The sequence below is a fragment of the Ursus arctos genome, unplaced genomic scaffold (genome assembly GCF_023065955.2).
Source record: "Ursus arctos isolate Adak ecotype North America unplaced genomic scaffold, UrsArc2.0 scaffold_4, whole genome shotgun sequence".
NCBI lineage: Eukaryota > Metazoa > Chordata > Mammalia > Carnivora > Ursidae > Ursus > Ursus arctos.
Genome location: NW_026623056.1, coordinates 49,194,701 through 49,214,362, shown reverse-complemented (window position 1 = coordinate 49,214,362; position 19,662 = coordinate 49,194,701). Strand labels below are relative to the sequence as shown.

Genomic DNA, 19,662 nt, shown 5'->3' with positions numbered 1-19,662 from the left:
TATAGTTAAGAATCTTTTTTTTTCCTTTGCTTATTTGTGTTCTTTTTTAAATTCCGCATATAAGTGAAATCATATGGTATTTGTCTTTCTTAGAATTTTTTTGCCTAGCATTATACTGTCTATATACTCATATCTTTCTTGCAGATTTCTTTTTTTTTTTTTAACGTTTCAAGTAGGAGTAGGTTGGCACCCTTGTTGTTACCTTTTCTTATTCTTGCCTCTGTGTTAGTATTCAAATCTGCCGTCCTTTAGGATTACCAGGAGATTTTATTTTACCAATTCCTGGATCTCATTATAGACCTACTAGGGGCAGGGCCTGGGAATCCCATTTTTAAAGTGTTCTCTGGTTGATTCTTTACAGCTAGTCTTAAACCCCTGGATTTATGAATAGGTCAGTTTTCAAACCCCTTTGACTCTTTTGAACTTTTCATTATAATAATTAATGCACCTTAGGAATTGCAATCATTTCATGAGTTTTATGTGGCATATGAAGTAGTTTTAAATAAAAAATAATTTAAGATTACTACATTCAAGTGGTATATTGTAAAGTTTATCTTAAACACAATTTTTAATCATATGCAAAGAGAAACTTATTTTTTTCCATTTTACAGATGACATGTACTGTTTATATTAAGGCAAGATTTATTGACAAATTTGGAACTAACAAAAGTTTTTGGACCAAATTATATTTAAAAGTGTAGACTGAGGTTTATGTATTAGGGCTTGAAAGTAGATTTAAAAAAACTGCCTTCTTCAACTTTTCTTTGTTTGTTTTTAAAGATTTTATTTATTTGTCAGAGAGTGCGAGCCCATGCACACACAAGCAGGGGGAGGGGCAGGCAGAGAGAGAAGCAGGCTCCCCACGGAGCAAGGAGCCCAATGCGGGACTTGATCCCAGGACTCTAGGATCATGACCTGAGCTGAAGGCAGACGCTTAACCAACTGAGCCATCCAGGTGTCCCAAGCTTTCTTCAGCTTTTAATATTCTTAGATGTTGCACTCAAAAAACTTACGTGTTTTTGTTTTTTACCATTTTCGTGTTTGCATTTAAATTACATGCTTAAAACTGTTTATATTATGAAATAGTAATTTTTTTATAGAGTCTGGCTGACTGTGTATAGGCGCTTAATAGAAGATGATTTTGTGGGAAAGTGGCATTTTATGATCCCTTGCGGCCATTAGATTCTCAGAGATTGTATTTTTGGCTCCATTTAAATTTTGGATTTTTCTTTCTTTAGTTTAGATATAGTGTAAATAAAGGCTGCATTTTCTGTAATTTTCCTCTTCCTCTCTTCCTCCAGCTATGTGGAATTGCTGAAATACTATAATAAGATCTAACTGGCCTTTTTATGATGAAACTTTTTATATTTCAGGTCAAAGCAAATGGCCTGACAAAAACCTCTAACTTTAGGTCAAGAAATCTGAAGAAAACGTTTAACCATTTGTCAGCAGAAGAATTCATGGATGCTGACACAACAACATTCACTGATAATTTCAGGGGTTTTAAGCATCTGTAGAATCTTCCGAAACTTAGATGAAAATTCAACAAGTATAGCCAGTACTGTGCAGAGATTACCTATAGTAGCCTGTGTTCTGCTGTAAGGAATGGAAATAAGCTTTTAGGTTTGGTGAAACAACCTTTCTGTTCTTACATATTTCTTGCCACTGTATTTACTACTTTATTAACCCTTTATTTTCATATGTTTTATTATTAACTTCTTACCTATGTTAATGTAAAAGATGTTAAAACTGGTTTCTTCACTGCATCTTGGAAATTATATCACATATTGTTTCTTTGTGTGGCCTCCCTTCTTGTCAGGGTGTCCTATCCTAGTTATCTAAAGAGTTGAATAATACATTTTGTGCTTTAGTTTTACAGATGGTTGTAATTTTTCTTTCACATTATAAGTGGTACAAATGCCTGTTGAGTACTTTAGTATGCTTAGAAGAAAAGCATGGTTTTAAATTTATCATGCTCATGTTTTAAAATTTTATTTTTCTATTTAAAAAAAATAATTCATTGTGGAAAGATGTACAAAAGTAGACACAGTACTCTAATGAATCTTGTGAACCCCCCCCAACTTCAGTAATTATCAACTCATAGTACATGTCATCTAGACTCCCATATATTTCCACCCCTATTATTTTGAGCAAATCTCAGACACTTCATTTCAACTGTGAAGTATTTTAAGGGAGACATAGCAAATTAAAAGGATGTGTTTAATGTATTGGTTGACTTGAGATTTCCATGTAATTAATAACGCATAGACAAGTAGAAATAAAACATAAGAGTTGGCATCAGAACTTCAGTTAAGCTTCTTTATCCTTTTGCAACATATGAAGCATTAGTGTTCAATATATATCTGATTGTAGATCATGGACTCCAAAAAAAGGGGCAAAATGTTTTTCTCTGTTTAGGAGCTTGTATTTTTTTTTTCTCATCTAATAATTCTTAAGGAAGGAGGTAGATACAATTTTTTGCTTTTAAAATTTCTTTTTGATCCTTTTTTTCTGATTTAAAAAATCCAAGTATAAAGAGGAAAGTAAAATTAACAATTATCCTATATTCAGAAATACTTCTGAACATTTCAGACTATGTGCACATACATTTTTCCCTATTTTGTATTTTTTTAGGCCTCACTAAGTATAGATAAGATGGAAACAAGTTTTTGTTTATTCCTCTCATAGATACTGTCGATGGTAGGGATGAAAAGCCTGCTGCTTCTGATTCTTCTGGAAAACAGTCTACTCAGGTTATGGCAGCAAGTATGTCAGCTTTTGATCCTTTAAAAAACCAAGATGAAATCAATAAAAATGTCATGTCAGCGTTTGGCTTAACAGATGATCAGGTTTCAGGTAAGTTAGTTCCTCCCCCCATCCTTCATTCCCTCTCTCCTTCCTTCCTTCCCCTTTCCTTCATTAATAGAAGGATAACAGATACAGTGATGTGCACAAATCTTAAAGGTTCAGTTCAGTGAATTTTTACTTTTGTATATACCTACATAAAACACCAAGTAAGATAAAGATCTAGATGATTTCCAGCACCTGGAAAGCTTTCTTATGTGCTCTCCCTGTTGTAGAACCCTACCCTCTAAAGAATAAGCACTGTTTGGTATAGGTGAATTTTATCAAAAGTAGAGTTCAGAAAGTTTATATTTTTTAAAAAATCTGAACCATTTTATAATCTTATTTCAGATTTGTTGTAGGATTTAAATTATATTTGATGTCTTCTCTCTTTGGATGTTAAACCAGAGAAATTGAAACTTAAATGTAGATTTTTGGTTAAAGTGCTTTTGTGTGGAAACTGCTCTTATATGAATGGTTTTAACCTTAAAACAGCACCTATACTATGATTTCTTCTTTTTATTTTTGGCTATCATTTCTTCAGTATTTTTTCTGCTTTCTTTCTCTTCAGATTCTAATTACACATATAGCTCTAGAATTTTCATTTGATTCTTTGTGTAGTTTATTTTTTTTGTTTGAGATTCCTTACCTTTGCATGAAGACCATATTTCCCTTTAACTCTTTGATGCATTTTTAATTCTTTACAAATATTTATAGTTCTTAAAAATATAATAGCTGCCCAGTGTTTGTCTGCTTCATCCAACATCTGGGCCTGTTTGGAACCACTTTCTTTTGCCTGCCTTTTTTCTCTGAGTATGGGTCACATTTTCCTCTTTCTTTGCATATCTGATAATTTTTTATTGAAAACTGGACATTACGGTTAATATGTTATAGCGACTGATTTTTTGTTACTGTTGCTCTGGCAAGGAGTTAACTTGTTTGGATTCAGACTGCAGTCTTTGTCCCCATGGAATATAGAAGCTAATATCTCTGCTCAGCCCTTTCAACTCTTGGTGCTGCTTTTTTTCCTGAGCCCTTTTATGTGAGGCCTGCTGAGGATTTTAGGCAGAGCTTACAGTTTTTAGGTCTCATTCCTTCGGTAGCTCTCTTAATCCAGGGTTTTTTCCCCTCAGATTTCCAGCTAGTTGGCCAGCCCTGAAGTTCACTCTATGGCTTTCTGCTCTTGGGGCTACAGAGGTCAGGGCTTGCAATTCTTAGCCACTGTAATTCCACTGGGGGTAAAGTTTTCTGGTTTCTGCTGACATTTGGTTGACTTCCAGTGATTTCAAATAGTTGTTTTCTGCTATTTTGTCCAGGTTTTTAGTTGTTACCTCTGACCCTTTACTTTGCCATTATTATTAGTAACTGGAAATATAGGATTCAGTCTATTAATTTTATTTTTCTTTGGGACTTTTATGGTACTATTCACTAAAGAGAATTGTGTGAAATTCTGGAAAGACAAAAATGTGTATATGATGTATGTTTCTTGGCAAATGAAGACATCACATAAGTGATAACATCTGAAAAACACTTTTTAGAGCAGCTGAAATTTGAGCTTAACAGAATGGATGCTTAATATTTAAGACGTCAAGAAATGGCAGATAGAGGAGTCAATAGGTATATATAAGGTCAGGCTTAAAGTTTGGATTAGAATATAGTATATGCCACACCAGAATAACATGATTAACATGGTTCACATTATTTGAAGGCCATTTTTCTGGTAGCCTTGTATGTTGAAGTAAGAAAAACTGTGCACGTAGAAAATGCCAGGATACTTTGTAATTATTCAGGTCTGCTGTTGTGAAAAGCTTGACTGCAGTAGTGAATGTGGATATGGGAAGGAGGAATAGAGTATTAAAAAGACAGGATGGGCAACATTAACTAATAGGTTACATACAAGAGAGTAAAGAGGGATCAAAATAATGTAGTTTTAGGTCAGTGATACAGTGTCTTTTGTAGGAGAGTAGATGTATTTCTACGTGTATGTAAATATCAGTAACATGAGCACTTGTCCATTTTACTCTGGTAACCATCAGTTTCTCTTGCATTACCAAGCACTGTTATCCTAGTTGAGTTCTCATCCGTACGTGGACTGCCGTTGGCCAGCTACACAGTTGCCTAATACAATGCTAAGTTCTGGGATGCACCAGTGCAGAGGATAGAGGTTTGCCCTCAGGGGACTTAGCTAGTAATAGCAAGTCCCTCTGTGGAACTTTCTAAATAGTTACCACTTTCATAAGCTCTTATGATATAACCATTTCTATAAATATTTGCTGTAAGCTCTCATTAACTCCTGATCCTTACAGTAATATAAATGAAGTAGAAGGTATTTCTTTTGTACAGATGTGGAAACTGAGGCACAGAAAGAGATGAGGTAGTGTGTCAAGAATTAGAGAGCTATTAAGTGGCAACACTGGCGTTTGAACCTAGGCAGTCTGGCTCCACAGTCTGTGCTTTTAACCACTGTTCTGTATGGCCCAACAGAAAGAACTGAAAGGAGTAAATATATCTACACTTGTCTTCAGAGTGTCTTTTTTGACTGTCACAGGATTGGAACTGTAGCACATTTTCCCCACTTACTTCTTTGTTCATTACTTTAGAAGAGTTTGAGTGGCTCCAAGAATTTGAGAGATAGTCTTTGAAAGGCAGACAAAAAGAATCAGAAAGGAGCCTGGCCTAAAGAGCTTGTATAATCTAAGAAGAAGATGGGAACGGTTTAGAAATGCAAAGTAGAAGTTGGTAAGGATCATAATACAAGTGTACTTTATAGAAGCTCACAAGTGGAGAAAGTATTCATGGGTGAAGGCTTACTGGAAGTGTGGAGTAGTACCTGGGATTTAAAGAACATTATATTTCAATACATGAAAATAGGGCTGGAGGGAACAGTGATACATGGAGGGAGAAAAAAAATATTAGATGTATTGTGGGACTAGGGAATAGAATAGTTTCAGCTGAAGGGGGCTTGTGGGAGAAGGAATTGTGAGATGTAAAGTTTGGACCCTTGAATACCAATCTAGAGGGTTGAACTTAATTTATGGGCAATGGAGATGCATTGAAGAATGAAGTGCTTTTGGTTGATGTACAAAATAAATTAGATAGCATGAGGTAGAGGATAGTGGAACTGCAGAAGTGAGTTTTGATTTTTGCAGGGGGAGGTTAGGAATAGAACACTCTACACTTCATAGGGAAGGATTTCCAGTCGTAGCTTTGGATTCTAAAGAGAGTGGAGCAAAGGAAAAAATGAAGTACATACATTCACTGTAAAAGGCTGCGTTTGTGGTTATGTTTATTCTATAGTATGCTTCATTTTTAGTGTCTTTTAACCAAACTTATTAATTGAGCTTGCTGGGGAAAGGTCTCATATTAGAAGCTAACCTGACTTGTCCTGACCGTTTAGGGCCACCCAGTGCTCCTGCAGAAGACCGTTCAGGAACACCTGACAGCATTGCTTCCTCCTCCTCTGCTGCTCATCCACCAGGAGTTCAGCCCCAGCAGCCACCATATACAGGAGCTCAGACACAAGCAGGTCAGAGTGAAGGTAAAATAGAAAAAAGAGCACCTATTTGGGGAGGTGAATGTGCAGAGATGTTATTTCAGCGTTGTTGGTGATGGTAAAGAGCTTACACAAGCATTCATGCTATGAATACAGTTGTAAAAATTTTGATTTACTGATATGGTATGCTTTCGGGTTAGAAGTCAGGTATGCTTCTGATTATTGAAAAGAAAAAAAAAAAACCTGAGAAAGTGCTTATGTGAATATAAATACATGGCAAAAGATCAGGAAGGATTCATACCAGTCACCAGTCAGTGGTAGCCAGGGGGTCAGAGGTAACCCGCTGAGGGGGCACTTCATTTTGCGTAATACTTACGGTGCTGTTTTATTTCCTTCCCCCTTCCCTTCTTGCATCTGTGTATTATTTTTGTTATTGGAAAGATTTTTAAAATAGAGGTAAAGTATAACTTAAGTGTATTTTTTTTGAAAGATAAATAGCCCTTTAAATTTTTGTGCAGTTAGCTATATGTCTTTTGTGGAAAAAAGCAGTGTATTTTAAATCAAGCTTGTCTTCTCTAAATGATATGTCCTTGGACGAGCAATTTAATCTCTCTGGGTTTTAATATTCTCTGTAAATTATGAAAATTGGACAAAACTAGTGATATTAAAAGAAAATCTGTAGGCCGAATAAAATATAACTTGAAAGCTCAGTATTTAAACAGTTAAAAGGCTCTCATTATCATGGTTGAAGGGGTTTGAGAGACCACAAGCTCAGGACAGCAGGCACTGAAGTTTAAAACTGTACACATTCCACTTTAAAACAAACACCAGGTGGTGCTCTAACTATTTTTATAAAGGGGCCAAGTGGTGGTGTGTATTTTCAGCACCAGAAGGAAGTGACTGCATTTATCAATCCTGTTAAAAAATTCATAGCCTAAGATGAATGGAACATTTAGTAATAGAGTCCTAGTCATCCTGTGGCTCTGTTTTAGAGTGGTCCTGTTGGATGAATTCTAGGCTTAGGGTCGAGCAGGTGGCAGTTTGCTGATGAGTGGGTAGTTCGGGAAGAATTTCTTATTGCTTCAGCCTCTTCTCAACCAACTTTGTAGTCTTTGATTTGTATTAAGATGAAACTGCTCAAACTGGAACAGACTAGAACTGAAGCTGATGTGGGTTGAAACTGGGAGGCAAAAGCAGAGTTGGGATACGATGGGAGTTTAGCGGTTAAATTCTATAAAAGGGGCCTTGGAATTGTAAATATTTTTCCTAAGGATTTTAGTTTTAATATGTTCTTCAGGTAAACTGACATCATTGTTTTTGTTTTGTTTTTAAATCCCATCTTAAGCAGTGTATACTGTTGTAGAATGACAGTTGGAAGTATAATTGTACCAAATAATGTTTGCTTGTTCACTTACAAAAGAATGAGATTTAATGCCCTCTTAATGTCTCACTTTATTTTATTGTGTTTATTTTAACTGAAAAATTAGTTTCAAGTAGGTAAAAATTTTAAAATATAAAAGAATAAACAGTGAAAATTCAAATATTGTCTCTCCCACCTCTGACCCCTAGCAACCAAGTTCCTTTTTCCAAAGGCATCAGAGTAACACTGTTCAATATGCACTGAATTTCTTTAGGGTGGCATTAACTGTGTGCCTTGCTGAAACTGTTTGTTTGTTTGTTTTGGTTTTTTTTAGTTTACATTAAAACACGCACTATAAAAATCGTGCAGTTATTAATATGTCACGTCAATCAGTAGCATTCTGGAGGTGAATCTCTAGATGAGTGCTGTCCAGAAGAAATACAGTGGAACTAATGTTAATCATACGTTTTACTTAATGCAGTATCTGGTGTATCAACATGAGGTTATTATTAAGGAGTATTTATTAATGTTTTACATTCTATTTTTTGTACTGCACATTGGAAAACTAGGGCATGACACCACTTTGAAACACTTCAAAAATACATGCAGTATGTTTATTCAAGACTAGCTGCATTTCAGGTGCTTGGTCGCCATATGTGGCTACTGCCCGTTGTATTGGATAGCACGGCTTTAGGATAAGATGTCAATTATTTATAGGATAAATTATAGGCTATTTTAATGAATACTTTTTGATATATGATGTAAAATGAGTCCCTGACATCACCAGTTAGATCAGCTGTGGGTTAGAATTTGAATAGAATAATCACCAAAAATCTATTACTAATAATAGGTTAACATAGCAATCTCTTACAAGAGAAAATGAAATAATCTAAAAACAAATCTGAGTTGTTTTATTTAAATATCATAAAAGGGATCTTGGAATTGTAACTTTTCCCCCCCAAGGATTTCAGTCTTAATATGTTTGATTAAAAAGATCAACAAAATGTCGAGCATCATGAAAGGAAATGAACTGGACAGTTTTATCCTTTTTCATATAAAGCAGGTACCTCTGTTACTGGAAAACTATATGCAGTTGAGTAGTTGCCAAAGACAGGGAAGGAAGGGGTGAGGACACAGAGAAGAACATTAAAAACCATCAGAGACCAGGAGGTATTGCTGTTTGACAAAGCGAAAAGGTGAAAAGGTTATAATTAAAATATGTAAAATCCTATGACAAGATAATGTGACCTGAATAGTCTTTTGAAATCACTTTTGTTATATAAATTTTGAAACCTAAACAAAAATAGAGCTAGAATAATGAACTCCTCATGGATCCATCATGCATCCTCAACACTTACCAGTGTTTTGGATTTCCTTTTTCATCTATCCTTCCTGCCCCTCCCTGCTTTTTTAATTTGCTGGGGTATTTTTTTTTTTTTTTAAAGATTTTATTTATTTATTTGACAGAGATAGAGACAGCCAGCGAGAGAGGGAACACAAGCAGGGGGAGTGGGAGAGGAAGAAGCAGGCTTCCAGCAGAGGAGCCTGATGTGGGGCTCGATCCCATAACGCCGGGATCACGCCCTGAGCCGAAGGCAGATGCTTAACCGCTGTGCCACCCAGGCGCCCCTGCTGGGGTATTTTAAAGCAAATCCTGCACGTTATTTCACTCAACTATTTCTGTACGCATGTCTACTGATAAACTTTTCTTTTAACATAACAACTATGCTATTACACCTAACAAAATTAAGTGATTCTTAATGTCATTACATACTAGTCTATATTTGAATTTCCTTAATTGTCTCATAATTATTACAGCAGTGGCTTGTTCAAATCAGGAGTGTAACTAGATTCACATTTTTCATTTGAGTATGTGTCTTTTATTTTTCAATAGCTGTCACCCCTACTTGTTTCCAGAGTTAAAAAACTGTGTATTTTAATTACCTGTTGCTACGAAACAATTTATCCCAAAACATAGATGCTTAAACTACAAACATTATCTCATGCAGTTTGAAGTCAGGGATCTGGGAGCGGCTTAGGTAGGTGGTTTGTCTCAGAGTCTCTCGTGAGTTTGCAGTCCTCTGAAGCTTACTCTGAGCTAGCGGATCCGCTTCTAAGAGGACTCTCTCACTTCGTTGTTGTCAGGAGGCTTCAGTTCCTCACATGGACCGCTCCTAGGCTGCTTAGGTGACCTCATGCCACAGCAGCTTCCAGCAGAGAGTGAACAAATGATCAAGAGAGAGTTAAGAGAGAAGGTGGCTGTCTTTTGTGACCTGTCCTCAGAAATGTCATGATTTCTACAATATTCTCTTGGTATACAGGTCAGCCCTATTGAGTGTGAGAAGCGGACTGCACAAGAGCGTGAATACTCTTGTGTTTATGGCTTATTCTTTGCTCTTTTTGTATTGTGAAGTTAATCTTTCTTATTTCTAAAAATGGAAAGGATACGAGGAGCACTTGGGCAGGAGTCCTGTGGGAGTGCTCTAATGGGCAGGGGCTAATCCCGGAGGCTGGCTACCACTCTGTGCAACAGAGTGACTCTCTGCTTCATCCTGGTCTCTGTCTTCCTTTAGGTAGTAGTTTTTATTATTTTTACGTCATTCTAGTGATTCTTCCTGAAAATATAATACACAAAACATAGCATAAATATGTTTTACTCAAAACACAGCTTACTCTAAACAATGTCTCTACCTTGCTTTTTCACTTAATAATATATCCTGTAGCTCTCTTCTTATGAGTATGTGAAGGTATTCCTCCTTTTTTACAACTAGACACAGACTTCTTAATTACATTTTTAGTATATTGTGACAGAGTCTGGTTTGGACTTGAACAAAGTAAGTAAAAGGAATACCTTGTGTAGAGATAAACCTCTACCTCTGAACTTTTAAACCTCTGAAACTTTTAACCCCAGAGGTGACATTTTCATAATGGGTTTATAGCAGCTTAGGAAAAAAATAGCATATGTGCTTGCTTTAAGAATAGTTGTTATACCTGTGAGATTTTATTGAGGAAAATAATTATGCTTTAAATCACTGATGGCAACAGACTGTTACATGGAGCCTTAATCTCAGTTTTTTTGATGATACCTAAGCTAATATTTATATTAAATGAGATAATGTATACAGAACTTCTGCTAAAGCTCTAGAGTTTTGCCTGCATTCCAATGATGGTTCATATTTGCTGTATTGACCCCAGGTAAATTGCTTAATTTTTATGTATCTGAAATAGGAATTGCTAATAAGGTCCCCCCCCCGCCCATGTATTTATTGCCTCTCTGTTCTTTGCTCATTTTTGTATTGTCGAGTCAGTCATTCTAATTTCTGAGAATTAGAACCTATTATGATGCTGTAAATATTTTTCCCTTTTGATTATATTTCTGTATCAGATTCTGGTCACTTCTGTTCTGAAATTTAGTTAACAAAATACAATCTAGGATTAAGGTGGTATCTTCCAAGGTAGTTAACTCCTGTACTACCTTTTGTGCTATCTGTAAGTCTTAAACTGTTAGGAAAGCATTCAGGAAACTCTTGTCAGTTTTTTTGTTGTTGTATTTGGGAAGTTTAGTAGTTTAAAAATAGTTAAGTAGATTTCATTTCTCCCATAAAAAGCAGACAACTGCTTGCTAGGAAATAAGCTGGCTATAAATACAGGCATATCTCATTCAGTGCGGCAGTACACGGGCCTGAGTGGGGAGCCCAGTGGAGTGGGCTCTATCCCTTGATTTCAGACTGTGAGTGCTAGCTGCCTGTAACCTCAGTTTGAGTGGTGGCACTAAGGATAATGTGACTTTTTTTCACTTGTCCCTTTCTGCCAAAAATACGCTATTTACTCATAATCTTTAGATTAATAACAGGTAGTTTGAATATTTTTTAAAGAATTAGCCAGTATATAATTAAAGATATAAATATTAGCTAGATAGTAAAATGCGAGTTTTGTTGCTACTCTAGATATTAGGTCTGGCTGAATCCACCATTAGAACAAGAGTGAAGTAGTAGAGGGATGAGAAAGATGTGAACCAATAAATCCTTGCTTGTTTAGAAATCACAAGTAGTAACAGTGTCCAAAAGGTTTTTCCATAGGAACTGTGATCTCCTGACCCCAAACAGGACTCTCATTTCCCAGTATAGATCCCCAGTGTTAAGCAGGTCTGCCATTTTCAAAAAGTGCACAGTGAAGGACCATTTAGGCTTTTATCAGATTCCGCAGGATGGGCGAGGATGTTCCGATGATGGAAAAGCAAACTGTTGTCAAATGCCGCAGGTGTCTTTGAGGCCTGCCATGAAAGATGTCGCCTAGTTCCTTGTTACCAGAGAGTCTGTTCATATGGTAACAAAGGTCCAAACCTTTAGAATAAATACAGTGTTTTGAGAGAGATTTAGGAGCTGTCAGTTGTATTTGTTCCTTTTCTCAGATTTTTATTTCTTGATTTTTGACTCGGTTGATTTCTTACTGAACATTAGTAGTCCCTGTCTGTTGGCAGTTGGGTTTTTCGAAAACATTGGTTTTCTGGAATTTATGAAGTGACCACACTAGTGTTAATTGCTGCTGCTGAGAGTTCTCTGCCGCTAGTCCAGAGCGGAGCAGCTGCGCTTGTTCAGTTGTTCAGTCTTCTCTATTTCGCAGCACTTAAAGGGGAACAAACACATTCTTGTGTCTTGTTCTACGTGTATTTATGTTTGGGTGGGGAGAGAATTAAACGTGCTTTAAAAATATTTCTCTCTGCCAAATTAAACCTGTCTCTTTTCCTTGTCTTGTTTAGGTCAGATGTACCAGCAGTACCCGCAACAGGCTGGCTACGGTGCCCAGCAGCCACAGGCGCCCCCTCAGCCGCCCCAGCAGTACGGTATTCAGTATTCAGGTGAGCGTGTGTCCAGAGGGAGGTGACTCATCGATTGTGAGCTGTTTCTGTACTCATTAAACTTGAATCTTTTCCCCTTAACTCCTTGATTTGTAATACTTACATTGTCATAGGAGGTGTTAAGTATTTACTTATGGGAGAAAATAACATTTGTTTATTTTTAAATATTTTGCATAAATATTTTATTGTAAATCAACATTTCAGTCAACAGTCATAGTAGATTGTGTAATAACTTGTAGCTTGAAAACATTTTTAGCACAAGCTATCTCATACTGGTATGATCTCCTTTTCTCTCGGGTGACTTAAAACAGCAGAAATGCAAGATTTTTTCGCCCATTATATGTCACATACAATCCAGCGTACTGTAAAAATATTAACATTTTCCTCATACATGAAAAGGCAGTCTTAGTAAATAAGAACCAAATTAAGCTACTTAGGTTTTTAAATCTCCCAGAGTATGTAGGAATACCAAAAATAGGCCAAAAAATTAGACTTGTGTCAAATGTAATCTGGGCAGCTAAGAACGTTGAATATAGTTGTTTTTAAATAGGCATTCTGGGTATTTTCTTTTACCTTCTGTCCACTGACGATTATCCATATTTAATATGAAATCTGTTTAGTGTAGTTTTGACCATGATCATTATAAATCAGGTAATTTTACCTTTGTTATATCAGAGAATTTAACTCATGTTTCACAGCCAAAGATTTAAGTATCGAAAGTTCATGTAATTACAAATAATTTATCTAAGTTGAATCTTGTCTAAAATTCTATTTTATGCAGTTTTAGAGTTCAAGTAGAGCAGGCATTAGCACACCGTAGCCATGGGCCAAATACGGCATGTCACCAGTTTTTGTGAATCAAGTTCTGTTGGAACACATCTGCACCCGCTCATTTCTGTGCTGTCTGTCGCTGTGTCCGGGCAGAGCTGAGTGCTTGCAGCAGAGACTGTGTGGCCCACAAAATCTGGTATATTTACTCTCAGGCTGTTCAAAAAAAGTATGTCATGACTCCTGCACTAGACCATAAAATTCTATCTTTAATTGGAGTTTTGACATACTTCAATGCATATAGCAATTTTTATTTGTATTGTATTTGCTATAGAGTGATTTAACCTATAGCTGCTAGTTTTTAATTATGTTAAGTAGGTGGGATGAATTTAAGCTTGGATTATGATATTAGGATTATTTTAGGTTTGCAGTCCTTTAGAGTGTTATAAATTATATAATTTGTAGAAATAGTAGATATCAGAGCTGAAAAGACCTAGTCATCATTCTAATCCAGGGGATTTCGACTCCCTCTGTGCCTCAGAATCACCCGGAGAGCTTTTTTTTTTTTTTGAAAGTTGTAGGTGCCTAGGCTCTACTCCCAGATATTTTGTTTCAGTTGGTTAGGAGTGGGACTCAGGCTTTGGTGTTTCAAAAGCATTGCAGGTCATTCTGAAGTGCAGGCAGGGCTGGAAACCATTTGTCCTTGTCTCACCCGCTCATTTTATAAACGAGGCAGTTAGGGTTCAAAGAGGTTGTGACACATGGAAGGACACGCAGGCATTCAGTGGGGGAGCTCCGTCAGAGGCAGTGTGCTTTGCTGTTAATTATATCACTCTGCGTTGTCCAGCCTAGGCCAGTGGCAGCAGACTTACCATCTGCCATAAAAGGCTGGACAGTAAATATTTTAGACTTTGTGGGTCATATGATCCCTTGTCCTACACTAATTTTTTTAAAAATCACATAATTTCCATTTCTTGAGATTTTTGTTGTTCTTCGCCAAAGTTGTTTCTCAAGGGAGAGAGGGTGGGGCTAGGAGGGAAACTATACACATAACAGAAGCATTGCCACATTATGATCAAAGACTAATAGGTTGCTAATGAAATGGCATTAGGCCCATAGGAGTTATTCCCTCTGTTGAGAAATAATTAACGATCTGGTCGTTCCCTGACTTACTTAAAAAGCCAGTCTAGATTTCAGCTGTCAGGATGAAAAGGCAGCAGTATTTTGCTCATAGACATTTTCAGTAAAAGCTGAGTCCTTCTGTTTCTCCATAAACTTACAGTAAAAAAATTAAGCAAATTTTATGTGGAGGATAGGAGAAGTTGTATGACATTAAAGATTTTATCATGAATTGACTTTAGTATTTGGATGCTACCATTAAGTAAAATGCCTTAGATACTTGATTTTCAGCTTATTAAAAGTTAAGCTTGTTCTTAATGATTTTAGTCAGGGTCTTCACTCGAGTAAAATTTAGTTTTCAAATCATCATCTTTGTATTTCTGATCCTACTAGTCCTAGTAGCTTGAATTTGATTGGGAGATGTGGAAATTGTCAACTAAATACTCTGCTTGGAGACTGTAAGTGGTGGTGGTAACATTGGACAATTTTTGACACTGTTGGTTTGGCAGTTTCCCTCTGACCTTTTCCAGTTTTACTCATGGACTGTGTCAAAAAGGTTTCTTTCATGAGTAAATTTTGAACCCAGGTTCAAGGTGAGTTCAGAATATACTCAAATTCATTCAATCCTTTTTTTTTTTAAAATGCAGGGTTGTACATATTTTAATTATTTTCTTATGTATCTGGTATTTAATGCTGACAGGATTCCAGTCATTGGAGAGGTTTCATTGCAAGTAGCTGCAGGTGTGTTTCATGGTAGAGATAAAAGTTTTTAGTGAAGCAGACTTGTTCTTTTAAAAAAAAAACTTTTTTTAAATCCTAATAAATAATGAATATAGATGTTGATATTGTGGGGCAATATCGTATGTTTTTTATGTGTTCTGCTGTTACTACTAAGTCAGAATTCTGACTTGTAAAGGCAAAACATCAGATACCAAATCTAAAAGATTTTAAGGATTGTGAAAATGGTACTTAATGTTTATTCTTAAATGGCTTAGTTTTTATAGAGTGTGAACCTTAAAGCATCTCATTAGCACAGTAAGATATATTTGTAGCACCACTGCTTCATTTAAAAATCTTCATTGTCTCATTATGTTTTTACTTGGTGCAGTTGTTAGGCCTCCCCTCCACGCCAGGTTAATGACTAGCTTTACGTTAATTCCTGCATTTATCATTTGAGCATCTCTTCTGTACCAGGAATTATGCTAGAACAGGTATTTGCTCTTAGGGATCATGTAGTATAGAAACATTTGTAATGAAGAGATATATAGTGGTTTCAATTTAGATTAGAGGGTTTAAAAAAATTTGTTTAGAAAATATTTTTTTGATACTATTTGGTTTTGAAGTAACATTATATGATGGACTGTACTACTCTACTTGTTATATAAATACTTAGGAATAAGTTTAAATTTCTCATCTTTTTTGGTCCGTAACAGTAAGACTAATTCTCTGGAAAACCTTTCACCAAAAGAAAAATAAGATCTATATGTACTCTATTTTGCCTTTTCAGCAGGCTATAGTCAGCAGACTGGACCCCAACAACCTCAGCAGTTCCAGGGATATGGCCAGCAACCGGCTTCCCAGGCACCGGCTCCTGCCTTTGCTGGCCAGCCTCAGCAGCTGCCCGCTCAACCAGCACAGCAGTACCAGGCGAGCAGTTACCCTCCACAAACTTACACTACCCAGACTTCTCAGCCTACCAGTTATTCTGTGGCTCCTGCCTCACAACCTGGAATGGCTCCAAGCCAGCCCGGGGCCTATCAACCAAGACCAGGTTTTACTCCACCTCCTGGAAGTACTATGACTCCGCCTCCTAGTGGGCCTAACCCTTATGCTCGCACTCGGCCTCCCTTTGGTCAGGGCTATACCCAACCTGGACCTGGCTATCGGTAAAGAGGCTCAGCTACAGTGATGAATGTAGCTGATAGCTATTTGCCTCCTAAAAGACTCCGATACTACTATTTTAGTTTGTATTGAAGTTCAGAAATTTAAAAAGCAGAGCATTTTTTATGATATCATTGTTGCTGTTAATTGAAAGTATAATTTGCTGGAACACAAAAAGACCAAAATGAAAAAGTTTTTTTCTTCCCTTGCTTAAAAGTGTAGCAGCTGCCTAGTTATTTTGGAACACTACTCTGATGTGTGTAAAGTGATTGACTTTCTAGCTTGCCCGGAGGATATTAAAATGCTAGGTTGAAGTTTAGCCATCTTAACTTGGCTTTTTATTATTAACAAACATGATGTACTAAAATAGATCCCTTTGAGAAGACAACTAGGTATTATGATGTATAAAATGTAACATTGATAGGTTAATAAAGATAATTGAATCCATTAGTGGTCTTGTATATGTTAATGACTAAATGAGAAAAATTATTTTTGGTGCTTGGTCTCAAAATGAAGTATAGGCATTTTAACTTACAGTTTTCTGTTCCAAGAAACACGGTGCCATTTAATTTTTGTCCTGACGTTGAAAGAAATGCATTTAATAATCATCGGTTTAAAACAATGAAACTTCTTTAAAATAGATTTCGGAGAAGATAAAATGACATATAAACACAACAGATACGAGGGGGGTTTGGGTAGATCCTGAATAACTTGGTGATGTTCCTTATAGAGTGAACCATTCAGAAATGAGGAAGTCAGTCTTAAAAAAACTACATCTCTTTATTGCAGAGTTTATACTTGCTTGAAAAATACAAAATGTAGCATCGATGATAAACTTGAAGCATGTTGAAGGGTAAGCAGAGGAAAGGTCCTTTCAGAAAGAGGGCAGCAGTGCAGTATTCCCATGTCCCTCCCCGAATGAAGGACTTTTTTAAAATAAGAATTTCATTACAGGTTGAGTTAGACAAATTACGAAAACATTCTCTGATACATTCATTCCTAGAGGTCTAAAAACTGAGTACCTAGCCTGTAAAATGGTAGGGATGGCATGCATTTGTTCACATTCAGTCTCTACTTACAGCTTCACTAGAATTATAGTAACAACAGTATGAAGACAAATCCCTGCTTAAAGGGATAGTTTGACAAAGTACATTCAGACATTGTAACATATTTATGGGCAGAGAAAGAACAAAATGTATATTTTGAAATTGAATAGGTCAGATATTGTTCGGTTTGTAGCTGAAATCAAATTTAATGATTCAGTCTTCTCAAAGATTATTGGCATGAATGGTTAACTATTGAAATGCTTCAGAAAAGCTATGTAGCTATTACTAAAAATTTGAAGTTTAAATAAACATGAATATTAGGACCTTTTTTCCCCCAGATACAAATGTTCAAGATAATTTGATCTAATAAGTTAAACCAAGTTGAGATTTATGGAGTTAACTCACCAGTAAGAAGAACACATTTTAATAAAAGTAAATATTTTTTTAAAACTATATTAGTTTTTGATGTTAAATTTGTTATAAAAGTATCTCAAAACATCATTACAACAGAGTGATAAATAATATACAAATGATCTCTTAAAATACCATGAATAGGGAGCCAGCTTCCCTAAAAATGTATTCTGTTAATGTCAATATCTTGTTTTCTTAGAATGGTTTTGTAAAACCTGATAAATATTCTCAGCAATATTTCTAATAAACATCTACTATCGCTATTAAACTTTAATACATAGTAAACATAACAGCTTTAAATGAATGTGACAAATACTATAGTGTTTCCAATTATTTTTTTGCCATGCTAAAACAGAAGGCACTTTTGATCCTGATTGCAGCATCTACCATTTTCCAGGAATTGTGGTCCCACATTCATACCACTGGACATAATTGATTTGGGTGTGGCCACCTATTTCTCCAAATTGGACAGGTTCCTGACGAACTGCTCTGAAATAGCCTAAGGAGGAAAATAATTTTATTTTAATAGCTGCTGTATTTTTGCCCTCACCACTCACAGATTGAAGGGTGGCAGTGAATGGCTGAATGTTACTCTAGGTGAAGCGAAGTATTTTAGAAAATGGAGAGCAACAGAGAGCCTGGGTGGTAATGGCTGACTAAACACGAGGGGCACCTGAAACTCCTCTGAACCGTGCCTTCCCACGGTGGGGTGAGCTGGTTGGTAACGGCTGAGAGACTCCTGAAAGGGGGCAGGCGTCGGAGGGCTTTGTGTTTTGAGTGTGATTGGGCACGTTCAGTATAGTCTCTGCACAGTCCGGACTAGTCGTGGTCTATGAAGACCTGATCGAGTAAAGGTGCCGTTTACTGCAATGTTAGGAAGCAAAAAAGGGCAGTTCTAAGAACGTTAAATTTCTAAAAATTAAACAGGTGAAATCTTCAAGGACTCTACACTAAATGATTAAAATTTTTGCTGCAAATGTAAAATGTTTTGGCGGTATACACAATTTACAGTATGTTTTATATCCAATGTTTCAGCATCCTGTTAATGGGCTCGCAGATAAAAACACCAGCCACAGTAAAAGAGGACTTAAATGCCATTGAACAAAATGCTGCTGAAAAGACTAATGCAGAAACCTCGTAGTGATTGCTGAGTAATACCGACATTTAATATACTCTCTCCTGCCCTGTGTGGCTAAGGATTAAATTTTCAATCTTATAAATCCTCAAGGAGCAGCTTAGTGCTAGTATGTCTTCAGCAAGTTACAGTGGTTATTTAATACTCACCAGAATTGTTCGATTTTAATTATATTTATGTGGCAAATAAGGGAATAAAAAAATGCCTGTGTGCTCTGTATAACTATAAGGTAATATAGAGGTGATTTAAGGTTGGGAAAACACTACTGTTCTGTAGCTGTTTTTGCAAACTGAAGTGTTGTCTTGAAGTAGAATGTCTATAGCTGTCCGTGTGTAATGTCCCTTACTCTAAAGGAATAGAGTCTTAGGGACTGGGAGGAAAGTTGAGAAACTTCTATTAAGGTCTTAACATGAAAGTCTTTTTTTCTAGTCAGATAATTAGAGCAGTAGTACTGTAGAATTATTTTTAAAGTGATTGCTGTCCTCAGCTTGAATTCTCTTTGTGTTAATTTGTAAAATCCTCTTGCTTAGGAGGAGGCTCAGAAAACATACCTTCTTTGGTGGGTAACTGGTCAGAACTGAGTTGCTGTCCTGTGCGTCCATCTAAAAACGAGTCCACAAACTGGCAGTGGTCTTCTCCATGGCCTCTCTGATCGCCTATGTTATAAAATTTTCCTAAGGAACAAGAAATTAAAAGGATCATGAAGTGTTACCTATTCAAATTTCTTCAGATAGAGCCTTTTCTGTT

General features: G+C 36.3%; 2 protein-coding genes across 53 annotated transcripts in view; one reads left to right on the top strand and one right to left on the bottom strand.

Annotated features, from left to right (window-relative positions):
* Nucleotides 1-16,770, top strand: part of TFG (trafficking from ER to golgi regulator) — a 29,765-nt gene extending 12,995 nt beyond the window's left edge. The window contains exons 5-8 of one of the 3 annotated variants that reach the window (XM_026492326.4): nt 2,689-2,856; nt 6,242-6,370; nt 12,457-12,555; nt 15,950-16,770. In XM_026492326.4, coding sequence (XP_026348111.2) covers nt 2,689-2,856; nt 6,242-6,370; nt 12,457-12,555; nt 15,950-16,332 — 779 coding nt within the window. In that variant the 3' untranslated portion in view covers nt 16,333-16,770. Of the gene's footprint in view, nt 1-2,688; nt 2,857-6,241; nt 6,383-12,456; nt 12,556-15,949 lie in introns of all 3 variants that reach the window. The other 2 variants (XM_026492317.4, XM_026492330.4) reach the window with 2 other exon arrangements.
* A 314-nt stretch (nt 16,771-17,084) lies between these two features.
* The window catches only part of ABI3BP (ABI family member 3 binding protein), a 235,006-nt gene continuing 232,428 nt past the window's right edge, over nt 17,085-19,662 (bottom strand). For all 50 annotated transcript variants that reach the window (XM_026492204.4, XM_044381625.3, XM_026492194.4 and 47 more), the window contains 2 exons: nt 19,467-19,589; nt 17,085-18,279 (listed from right to left, as the gene is read on the bottom strand). In XM_026492204.4, coding sequence (XP_026347989.1) covers nt 18,164-18,279; nt 19,467-19,589 — 239 coding nt within the window. In that variant the 3' untranslated portion in view covers nt 17,085-18,163. The remainder of the gene's footprint in view (nt 18,280-19,466; nt 19,590-19,662) is intronic.